The sequence below is a fragment of the Hemitrygon akajei genome, chromosome 15 (assembly GCF_048418815.1).
Source record: "Hemitrygon akajei chromosome 15, sHemAka1.3, whole genome shotgun sequence".
Classification (NCBI taxonomy): Eukaryota; Metazoa; Chordata; class Chondrichthyes; order Myliobatiformes; family Dasyatidae; genus Hemitrygon; species Hemitrygon akajei.
Genome location: NC_133138.1, coordinates 4,829,111 through 4,841,380, shown reverse-complemented (window position 1 = coordinate 4,841,380; position 12,270 = coordinate 4,829,111). Strand labels below are relative to the sequence as shown.

The 12,270-nt window shown below is 44.4% G+C and overlaps 1 protein-coding gene across 3 annotated transcripts in view; it reads left to right on the top strand.

Moving 5' to 3' along the window:
- The window catches only part of dele1 (DAP3 binding cell death enhancer 1), a 58,882-nt gene that overhangs the window by 36,738 nt on the left and 9,874 nt on the right, over positions 1 to 12,270 (top strand). For all 3 annotated transcript variants that reach the window (XR_012101565.1, XM_073067090.1, XM_073067089.1), the window contains 2 exons: positions 1,104 to 1,246; positions 8,627 to 8,785. Coding sequence is in view for 2 of the 3 variants with exons in the window: in XM_073067090.1 (XP_072923191.1) it covers positions 1,104 to 1,246; positions 8,627 to 8,785 (302 nt within the window). In the remaining variant the exon portion in view is untranslated. The remainder of the gene's footprint in view (positions 1 to 1,103; positions 1,247 to 8,626; positions 8,786 to 12,270) is intronic.

Below are 12,270 nucleotides of genomic sequence, written 5' to 3'. Positions count from 1 at the left end.
TGATCCCTGTGAAAAGCAGAAAGTGTGGGGGAGGGGATTGGGGGAAGGTGTGCTTGGTGGTGGGATCCCGTTGGAGATGGTTGAAGTTATGGAGAATTATGTGCTGGACATGGAGGCTAGTGGGGTGGTAGGTGAGGACAAGAGGAACCCCATCCCTGGAGGTGTGGCGGAAGGATGAGGTGAGGGCAGATGTGCACAAAATGGAAGAGATGAGGTTGAGGGCAGTGTTGATAATACAGGAAGGGAAGCCGCTTTATATGAAGAAGGACATCTCCTTAGTTCTGGAATGAAAAGCTTCATCCTAAGAACAGATGTGGCAGAGACAGAGGAGTTAAGAGAAGGGGAATAGCATTTTTACAGGTAAGATGGTGGAAAGAGGTATGGTCCAGGTACCTGTGAGTCTTATCTCTGTTCAAAAGATGCTTCTGTTATAAGGCTGTGCCCACTAGTTCTAGACCCTTCCACTACATCTGACAATAATACACCAATTCAAAATCCTAGTCCTTATTATCTAGCCATCCAGAATCTCTACAGAAGTTCTGGCTGCCCCGTTATAGGAAGGATGCTGAGGCTTTGAAGAGTGCAGGAGGGGTTTACCGGGATGCTGCCTGGATTAGAGGGCATGTGATATACCGAGAGGATGGACAGACTCGGGTTGCTCTCTTTGCAACAGTGGAGGCTGAGCGGAGATGGGATAAAGATTTATAAAATTATGAGAGGCATTGTTAGAGTAGACAGGGAATATCTTTTTCCCGAGGTAGTGGTGTTTAATACCAGAGAGCATGTATTGAAGGTGAGAGAGGGTTCAAAGGGGAAGTGTTTTTTACTCAGAGTGGTGGATGCCTGAAATGCAGTGCCTGGGGTGGCACTAGAGGTAAATATATTAGAGGCTTTTAAGGTAATTACAGAAAGGACATTTAGGCATGTACAAAATAATGAAGCTGGAAGTTTATGGACATTGTGTGGGCAAGAGGGATTAGTTTTTGGGTGGTTTTGCTGGTTTGGCAAAACATTGTAGGCCAAAGGACCTGTTCCTCTGCTGTACTATTGTGTTCTACCTCATTACCGATGTTCCCTTAGTGTTTTTATTAAATCCCAAATAGGGATTGAAAATGTAAAAGCTAAGGAGGACGAGATGGCTTTCTCCTGTTTCATGTTGGCAGCCCAGCAGGGTTATAGCAAGGCCCAGTACAACGTCGGAGTGTGTTACAACCTGGGAAGAGGCACAGCCAAAGACACTGACAAGGTAAGTCTCCAAGTAAAATGGAACATGACGTGTGTTGATTATATTCATTTATTTAGAGATAAAGCAAGGTAGCAAGCCCTTCCGGCCCTGAGATGCCCAACTCCACCCATGAGACCAATTAACCTCCTAACCCACACATCTTGGAGTATTGTGTACAGTTCTGGTCACCAAAATTATAAGAAAGATGTCAACAAAATAGAGTATGGAGGAGATTTACTAGAATGTTACCTGGGTTTCAGCACCTAAGTTACAGAGAAAGGTTGAACAAGTTAGGTCTTTATTCTTTGGAGCGTAGAAGGTTGAGGGGGGACTTGATAGAGGTATTTAAAATAATGAGGGGGATAGATCGAGTTGACGTGGATAGGCTTTTTCCATTGAGAGTAGGGGAGATTCAAACGAGAACATGAGTTGAGACTTAGGGGGCAAAAGTTTAAGGGTAATACGAGGGGGAATTTCTTTACTCAGAGAGTGGTAGCTATGTGGAACGAGCTTCCAGTAGAAGTGGTAGAGGCAGGTTCGGTATTGTCATTTAAAGTAAAATTGGATAGGTATATGGACAGGAAAGGAATGGAGGGTTATGGGCTGAGTGCAGGTAGGTGGGACTAGGTGAGAGTAAGCGTCGGCATGGACTAGAAGGGCCGAGATGGCCTGTTTCCGTGCTGTAATTGTTATATGGTTATATCTTTGGACACCCGGAGAACATCTCCGTGCTCACAGAGGGAATGCAAACTCCTTACAGACAGTGGTGGGAATCAAACGTGGGTTGTTGGTTCTGTAATAGCGTTACACAAACTGCTCTGCTACTGTGCCACCGTATCAAGATGTATAAATTGCTTAGAGGTATAGATAGAGTGGAAAGCCAGTGCCTTTCTGCCCAGGGTGGAAATGGCTAATACAGGTTGAATACCCCTTATGCAAATTTCCAAAATCCATTCTTCGGTCATCATCATCGGTCTGTGCCGTATTGTATGACGTGGTCAGTCACTGTCCATGATTATGATTGCTGTTGGCAAAATATTCTACAAAAGTGGTTTGCCATCACAACCTTCTGAGCAGAGTCTTTTCGGGAGGCTGAAGGGGCAGTAGATAGGGACATATAGAGAGGTAGTTACACCCAAGGTGCAGGACACAGGGAACTGGGTGACAGTCAGGAAGGGGAAAGGGGTTAAGGAGACAGTGCAGAGTACCCCTGTGACCATCCCCCTCAACAACAGGGATATCACTATGGATACTGTCAGGGGGTGGTTGGGTCTCTAGCACTGAGTCTGCCTCTGTGACCCAGGTGGGAATGGGGGAGAAGAGGAGAAAAGGCACAATGTGGTGATAGGGGATCTGTTAGGAGAACGGACAGGAGGTTCTGTGGGCAAGAACGAGATTCCCAGATGGTACATTGCCTCCAGGGTGCCAGGGTCCAGGATATCTCGGATCAAGACCTCAGCATTCTTAGTGGGAGGGTGAACAGCCAAAAGTCGTGTCCTATGCATGTCATTGGTACCTATGTGGACCAAGTGATGAGATTCTGTATATGGAGTTCAGGGAGTTAGATGCTAAGTTAAAGGGCAGGTTCTGCATAGTTGTGATCTCAGGATTGATATCCGTGCCACATGCTAGTGAGGCCAGAACTAGGAAGAATATACAGTTTAATAGATTGGCTAAGGAGTTGGTGCAGCAGGGAGGGCATAAGATTTCTGGATCATTGGGCTCTCTTCCAGGGAAGATGGGACCTGCACAGAAGGCTTGCGCCTGAACTGGAGGGGGCTAATATCCCAGCGAGTAGGTTTGTCAATGCTGCATGTGAGAGATGGAAACTGGAGAGTGAGAACAATAAGTGGAGAGGTTGTGGAGGCAGATGTTGGTAAGACTTCAGACAAAGTTAGGAATCAAAAGGTTGAGCATGGTGCGACTAGTGTCCTATATTTCAATGCAAGAAGTATCGTAGGAAAGCCAGATAATAGGGCCAAAGTTGAAATAGCTGGTTTACAAACAGAGGCAATGTGTAGTGAGGAGAGTCAGCTGATAGGGCAAAATTGAGGTCATCAGGATGAGTTGCAACGTAACAAGCAGACAAAGTGAAAAAGGTGAATACAGGGCTGAAAGTGTGTTTGAATGCTCACGGTGAAAGGAATAAGGTAGATAAACTTGCAGCACAGTTGCATATTGGCAGGTATGATGTAGGCATCACTGAATCATGGCTGAAAGAAGATTTCATAGAACATAGAAAACCTACAGCACAATACAGGCCCTTCTGCCCACAATGCTGTGCCAAACGTGCTTACTTTAGAAATTACCTACAGTTACCCATAGCCTTCTATTTTTCTAAGCTCCATGTACCTATCCAAGAGTCTCTTAAAAGACACTATTGTATCCGCCTCCACCACTGTCACTGGCATCCACTCTCTGCGTAAAAAAAACAACTTACCCTTGACCTCCTCTGTACCTATTTCCAAGCACCTTAAAACCGTCACCTCTCGTGTTGGCCATTTTAGCTGGGAGTTTAATGTCCAAGGATACGCAGTGTTGAAAGGATAAGCAGGGAGGCAGAGGGAACTGTGTTGCTCTGTTGGTTAAAAAAATGAAATCAAATTACAGGTGACATAGGGTTGGTAGGTGTTGAATCATTGTGGATAGAGCTGAGGAACTGCAAGGGTAAAACGACCCTGATGGGAGCAAAATGGTGGCCTGCAAATTACAACAGTCGATAGGAAATATGTGCCAAAAGGGCAATGTTGCAATAGTCATGTGGGACTTCAATATACAGGTAGACTGGGAAAATAAAGTAGGTGCTGGATTCCAGGAGGGAGAGTTTCTTGAGTGCCTACGAGATGGCTTTTTAGAGCAGCTAATGGTTGAGCCCACGAGAGGATTCTGGATTGGGGTAGTGCAGTGAAACAAAATTGATTAGTGAGCTTAAGATAAAAGAACCCTTAGGGGAAAGTGATCGTAATTTAATCAAATTCATATTGAAATTGGAGAACAAGAAGCTGAAGTCAGATGCGTCCGTGTTACAGTGAAGTAAAGGGAATTACTGTGGCACGAGAAAGAACTGAACGGAATTGATAGGAAAAGATCACTGGCGGGAATGACAGCAGAGCAGCAATGGCTAGGATTTCTGGCAGCAGTTCAGAAGGCACAGGATATATTCATCCCAAAGAGGAAGAAGTATTCTAAGGGAAAGCTGACACAACTGTGGCTATCAAGAGAAGTCAAAACCAACATAAAAGCCAGAGAGGGCATATAATAGAGCAGAAATTAGTGGGAAGTTAGAGGATTGAGAAGCTTTTAAAAGCCAACAGAAAGCAACTAAAAAAGTAATTAAGAAGGTAAAGAGAGAATATGAAAGTAAGCTAGAGAATAGTATTAAAGAGGCTATCAGAAGTTTCTTCAGGTAAAGTGTAAAAGAGAGGTGAGAGTGGATATCAGACTGTTGGAAGACTACGGGAGAGATAGTAATGCAGGACAATGAAAATGGCAGATGAACTGAATAAGTATTTTGCAACAGTCTTAATGGTGAAAGACATTAGCAGTGTACCAGGAGTTCCAGGTGTTAGGGTAATGAAGTGTGTGAAGTTACGATAACTAGAGAGAAAGTTCTTGGGAAATTGAAAGGTCTGAAGGTGGATAAGTCACCTGGACCAGATGATGTACACACCAGGGTTCTGAAAGAGGTGGCTGAAGAGATTGTGGAGGCATTAGTAATGATCTTTCAAGAATCACTGGATTCCTGGAATGGTTCTGGAAGACTGAAAATTTGCAAATGACACTCAACTCTTCAAGAAGGGAGAGAAGCATAAGAAAGAAAATTATAGGAGTTAGTCTGACCTCAGTGGTTGGGAAGATGTTGGTGTGCATTGTTAAGAATGAAGTCTTGAGGTACTTGGAGGCATATGATAAAATAGGCCAGTCAACATGGTTTCCTCAAGGGAAAATCTTGCCTGACAAACCTGCTGGAATTCTTTGAAGAAATAACAAGCAGGATAGACAAAGGAGAATCGGTGGATGTTGTGTACTTGGATTTTCAGAAGGCCTTTAACAAGGTACCACACATGAGGCTGCTTAACAAGTCACAAGCCCATGGTATTACAGGAAATATTCTAGCATGGTTGATTGGCAGAAGGCAAAGAGTGGGAATAAAGGGAGCCTTGTCTGACTGGCTGCTGGTGGCTAGTGGTGTTCCATAGGAGTCTGTATTGGGACTGCTTCTTACGCTGTATGTCAGTGGTTTGGACGACAGAGCTGACAACGGCATTGTTGCAAAGTCTGCAGATGATATGAAGACAGCTGGAGGGGCAGGTAGTTTTGAGGAAATAGGGAGTCTACATGACTTGGATTAGGAGACCGGGCAAAGAAATGGCAGGTGGAGTACAGTATGGTCATGCACTTTGGTAGAAGAAATGAAAGGGTTAACTTTTTCCCCTAAATAGAGATAAAATATTTTTTTAAAAACAGCTGTAAAGGGACTTGAGAGTCGTTGACAGGATTCCCTAAAGGTTAATTTACAGGTTGAGTCTGTGGTGAGGAAGGAAAATGCGATGTTAGCACTCATTTCAAGAGGACGAGGATATAAAAGCAAGGATGTAATGTTGAGACTTGATGAAGTTTTGGTGAGACCTCACTTGGAGTATTGTGAGCAGTTTTGCACCCCTTATCTTCAAAAGAATGTGCTGCAACTGGAGAGGGTTCAAAGGACGGTCACGAAAATGATTCCAGGATTGAATGGCTTGTCACGTGAAGAGCGTTTGATGGCTCTGGGCCTGTACTCACTGGAATTGAGAGGAATGAGGGCTGATCTCATTGCAGCCCATCAAATAGTGAAAGGCCTTGATAGAGTGGATGTGGAGAGGTCATTTCCTGTGGTGTTATAGTCTAAGAAGAGGGGACAGCCTCAGAATAGAGGGGTGCTCCTTTAGGTCAGAGATGAGGAGGAATTTCTTCGGCCAGAGAGTGGTTAATCTGTGGAATTCTTTGCCACAGGCAGCTGTGGAGGCCAAGTCTTTATATTTAAGGCAGAGGTTGATAGATTCTTACTTGGTCAGGGCATGAAGGGATACAGGGAAAAGGCAGGAGATTGGGGCTTAGAGGAAAATTGGATCAGCCATGATTAAATGATGGGGCAGACTCAATGGGCAAAATGGTCTAATTCTGCTCTTATATCTTGTGGACTTAAGATGGGTGACCCCGGCCATTAGAGATTGTCTGCCTGGTGTTGGTAGTGTGTAACCAGAAGTTGTGATTTGCACCAACTGCTCATACGACCATCCACCACCTGTTCCCATAGCTTCAAGTGACTGATCAGGGAGCAAGGCAGGTGCTACACCTTGCCCAAGGGCGAGTTGCAGGATAGCAGAGGGAAAGAGTGTCGTACACCTCCTTTGGTAGATACTTATCTCCAGCATGCCACTCAATTCTTCTGTGCAGGATTGTAAAGCAGAGTGAAATGATTGTTGCTCTGGATCTAATGCAGTCGAAATAAAAGCACAAGTATAAAGAACACAATTTAAAAACACAATAAATATAAAAACAATTTTACAAAAGACTCCTGGATCTTGCATCAGGTTAGAATACGCATCTCAAGTTGCTGAGTACAGCTTCACTGCGTTGGAGCCAAGCTTTTAAATGCAGACTGCTGTGCTCTGGGTAAACGTTAATGTTAACGATCTGTTAGAGATCATGCCGGGAAGAAATGACCAAGATGGCCAAAGAGCCATTGAGCAGCTAGAAAGGGCAGCTAAGTCCACCTTTAGGGAGGATGTGGTTTATCAGTGTGATTCTATCAGTGGATAGGACAACTCCACCATGTATGGGCTAAAGCCTGGCTGTGAAAGGAGGTGGATTGGGCATGAGGCTGGCAAACCTGTCCCATTAAAAACCTAGAGCTTCAGAAACGCTCTCAGAAGCCCATAGACCTCATGCCTGGGAGAGGAACGATCTTTGCCTAGGATATCTTTGAAGTTGTACGGTGAAAACAGAAGCCATGTGCCAACAGATGAACCTTCGCCCTACCTCAGAGGACTTTGGCAAGCTACTTTTGGCAGCCTATTTCCCAGTAGGAGTGATGAGGTTATGAATACACTGATGCACGCCTTGAACACTCCCACCACGTTCTGCCACCAAGATCACTGTAGTGGGGGCGAGACTGTGGATTCATGAAGAGAGTGTGGGGAAAAATGCAAGTGATTGTGTCATTGTTCATCCTCAGATGATGTGTGACAAAGGACATACAGAGACAGACATCAGGTGTGCTGGAAGATCAAATACTTTATTGTCACCAAACAATTGGTACTAGAGCGTACAATCATCTCAGTGATATTTGTTTCTGCGCTTCGCGCTCCCTGAAGTGCAAATCAAAATAAATATAATAAAAATTTAAATTATAAATCATAATTAGAAAATAGAAAACGGAAAGTAAGGTAGTGCAAGTCATGTCCAGATATTTGGAAAGTACGGCCCAGATCCAGGTCGGGTCTGTTCAGCAGTCTTAATACAGTTGGAAAGAAGCTGTTCCCAAATCTGGCCGTACATATCTTCATGCTCCTGAACCTTCTCCCGGAGGGAAGTGGGACAAAAAGTGTGTTGGCTGGGTGGGACTTATCCTTGATTATCCTGGCAGCACTGCTCTGACAGCGTGTGGTGTAAAGATTGGTTTGTGTGATGTGCTGAGCTAGGTTCACGATCTTCTGCAGCTTCTTCTGGTCTTGGACAGGACAACTTCCATACCAGGTTGTGATGCAACTCAGTGAAAGACTGCCTTTGGTCTGCCAGCATGTTGAGATGTCTGTAGGGGAATGGTGCCGACTGGCACGTTCCAGGCTGCAAGAGTACGTGCTGAGGAATGCCCTGTGGTGCAGCCACCACAAGAGCTCAAACGTCCCTCAGCATGTACTGAGGTACAAATACGTATGTAGGAAGTTGTCTGGTCAACACCTCCACCCACTAACCCACCCGCCACCCCATACCCCTAACCATCACTACTTTATCATTTCCTGTCAGTCACCTTATGTACAGACACTCCTGTGCCTGTCACTTTATGGACAGTCAAGTTAATGTATATAAGTTATCTTATAGATTTATATTTGTTCTTTAGCATATTGTGGGAATTTTTGTGCTGAATCAGATCAGAGAAACAATTATTTCGTTCTCCTTTACACTTTTATACAGGAAATGACATTAAATGATCTTGAATCTTAAACAATCTTGAAACATTGAAAATCTATTTATTTCAAGTTTGAATGTAATTGAATACGTTGCTTATGAACATGAGAATTAAAAGGCATTGCATTGTTTATATCTGCAATTTTTTCACCATAAATAAAGTTTATTTTGGTTTAATAAAAAGTTATAACTAATTCTGTTGGTTCTCTCCTCCCCTCCCTTGTGCTCTAGGCCGCTCTATACTACAGTCAGGCAGCTGCTCAGGGACATGCCATGGCTCAGTACCGCTGGGCCAGGTACTTGTTGGAGGCCAAGCCAGCAAGGGATGTCAGAGATGCCCAAAGAGCCATCAAGCAGTTGGAAAAGGCGGCTAAGTCTGGACTGAGAGAGGCAAGTGACCTATCAGCTTGTGGACACCTCTTTCAAGCTAGCCAACACATTAATTGTAGATTGGAGTCGCACTTTGTCAAGCACTTCCACTCCTACAGCAGAAAGCAAGATTTTCCGGTGGCCAACCACTTTAGTTCCAATCTCCATTCTCATTCTCCCATGTCAGTCCATAGCCTCCTCTTCTACCACAAAGAGACCACTCAGGTTGGAGGAGCAACACCTCATATTCCATCTGGGTGGCCTCCAGTCTGATGCTACGAATACCAATTTTTGACCTTAAGATACAGGAGCAGAATTAGGCCATTTGGCCCATCGAGTCTGCTCCACCAATTCATCATGGCTGATCCAATTTTCCTCTCAGTCACAATCTCCTGCTTTCACCCCATATCCCTTCGTGCCCTGTCCAATCAAGAATCTATCAACCACTGATTCTTGAAAGATCATTACTGATGCCTCCACCATTTCTTCAGTCACCTCTTTTAGAACCCTGGGGTGTACACCATCTGGTTCAGGTGACTTGTCTACCTTCAGACCTTTCAGTTTCCCAAAAACTTTCTCTCTAGTTCAGGTAACATCACATATTTCATAGCCCCTAACACCTTGAATTTCCACCATACTGCTTGTGTCTTCCATTGTGAAGAGTGACACAAAATACTTACTCAGTTCATTCGCTATTTCATTGTCTCCCCATTACTACCCTTCCAGCATCGTTTTCCAACAGTCCAATATTCACTCTTGCCTCTCTTTTACACTTTATGTATCTGAGGAAACTTTTGGTATCTTCTTTAATATTACTGGCTAGCTTATTTTTGTATTCCATCTTTACCTTCTTAATGACTTTTTTAGTTGCCTTCTGTTGGTTTTTAAAAGCTTCCCAAACCTCTAATTTCCCATTAATTTTATTTTATGGCCACTCTTTGGCTTTTATGTTGGTTTTGACATCTCTTGTTAGGCAAAGCTGTGTCATCTTTCCTTTAGAATACTTCTTCCTCTCTGGGATGCATATATCCTGTGCCTTTCGAATCGCTTCCAGAAATTCCAGTCATTGCTGTTCTGCCATCGTCCCTGACAGTGTTCCTTTCCAATCAGTTCCGGCCAACTCCTCTCTCATGCTTCTGTAATTCCCTTTACTCCACTGTAATACTGATATGTCTGACTTTAGCTTCTTCTCAAATTTCAAGGTGAATTCGATCATATTATGATCACTTGCCCCTAAGGGTTCCTTTACCTTAAGCTCTCAAATCAATTCCAGTTCATTGTACAACACCTAATCCAGAATAGTTTATCTTCCAGTGGGCTCAACCATGAGCTGCTCTAAAAAGCCATTTTGTAGGCACGCGAGAAATTCCCCCTCTTGGAATCCAGAGCCAACCTGATTTTCCCAATCTACTTGCATATTGAAGTTCCCTATGACTGTTGTAGCATTGCCCTTTTGGTATGCATTTTCTATCTGCCTTTGTAGTTCGTAGGCTGCATCCTTACTACTGTTGTGCAGTCTGTATACAACTCCCATCAGGGTCTTTTTACCCTTGCAGTTTCTTAGCTCTATTTACAATGGTTCGACACCTTCTAACCCTATGTCACCACTTTCTAATAATTTGATTTCACTTTTTACCAACAGAGCAAAGCCCTCCCCTTCCCCGCGCCTGTCCTTTCGATACAGTGTGTATCCTTAGACATCCAGTTCTCATCTATAATCTTTCAGCCAACATTCAGTGATGCCTACAACATCATACCTGCCAATCTATAACTGTGCTACAAGTTCATCTACCTTATTCCGTATACCGTGCGCATTCAGATACAACACCTTCAGTCCTGTATTGATCTTTTCGATTTTGTCTGCCTTTTACATTGCAGCTCATTCTGCTGACTGCAACTTTGCCTATCAACAGTCCCTCCTCACTACACATTGCCTCTATTGTAAATCAGCTATCTCATCTTCAGTACTATTGTCTGCCTTTCCTACAATACTTCTTGCATAGAAATATATGCAGCTCAGGACACAAGTCACACCATGCTCAACCTTTTGATTCCTAACTTTGTCCGAGGTCTGACCTACATCTGCCTCCACAACCTCTCCACTAACTGTTCTGGCACTCTGGCTCCCATCCCGTGCAACTCTAGTTTAAACCCCAGCATGCAGCATTAACAAACCTTCCAGCTAGGATATTAGTCCCCCTCCAGTTCAGGTGCAAACAGTCCCTTCTGTACAGGTCCCACCTTTCCTGGAAGAGAGCACCAATGATCCAAAAACCTTATGCCACCTATTAAACTGTATAATCTTCCTATTTCTTGCCTCACTAGCACATGGCACAGGTAGGAATCCTGAGGCCACAACCCTGGACATCTGCCCTTTACCACCTAACTCTCTGAGCTCCTTGTAAAACCTCATCACTCATCCTACCATGTCATTAATACCTATATGGACCGTGACCTTTGGCTGTTCACCCTCCCACTTAAAGAATGCTGAGGATTCGATCTGAAATATCCTGAACCCTGGCATCCGGGAAGTAATATACCATCAGTGAATCCCGTTCTCGCCCACAGAATCTCCTGTCCATTCCCCTAACTAATGAATCCCCTATCACTACAGCGGCCTCTTCTCCCCCCTTCCCTTCTGAGTCACAGAACCAGACTCAGTTTCAGATACCCGACCACTGTGACTTTCCTGTTAGGTCATCTCCCCCCCACCCCCAACAATATCCAAAGTGGTATACCTGTTGTCGAAGAGGATGGCCACGAGAGTACTCTGCACTGTCTCCTTAACTGCTTTCCCGTTCCTGGCTGTCACCATGTTTCCTGTGTCCTGCATCTTGGGTTTAACTACCTCTACGTATGCTCTATCACCCCTTCAGCCCCCTGAATGAACTGGAGTTCATCCATTTCCAGCTCCAACTCCTTAGCACAGATTGTTCAAAGCCGCAGCTGGATGCACTTCTCGCATTTGTAGTCTTCAGGGGCACTGGAGGTCTTCCTGACTTCCCACATCCTGCAAGAGAAGCGTTAAACTATCCTGCCTGGCATCTCTAATATCCTAGCTGAGCAGATAAAAGAAGGGAAGGAGAATAAAAAAACTTAACCTTGAGCTTTTCTTGTCTTTGCTTTCTCAACTGAAGTCTCGAAGAGCTAAACCCTCAAAATCACCACTCTGACTCTGTCTACGCAGACGATGGCTGACCCCTGCCTTCCTTTAATGTGCTCTTGCTGCTCAATCCCAAACGCCAGTTGGTCACTGATCAAAGCTCGTTTTTCTGCTGCAGTGATACACTGCTGCCTTTTGTACGAGGGCAATGGACCAGATTGAAGAATCTTCCTCTCAAAACTTCCAATGTCCAGATTTCTTCAACAACCAGGAATTTTTCCTCCTCCCCCTTCCCTCTTCAATTCTCCACCCTGGAATCTTACCTCTTCTCCTCTCCTATCAGAGTCCTTCAGCCCTTTACCTTTTCCACCTGTCACCTCCCTGCTTTTTACTTCATTCCCCC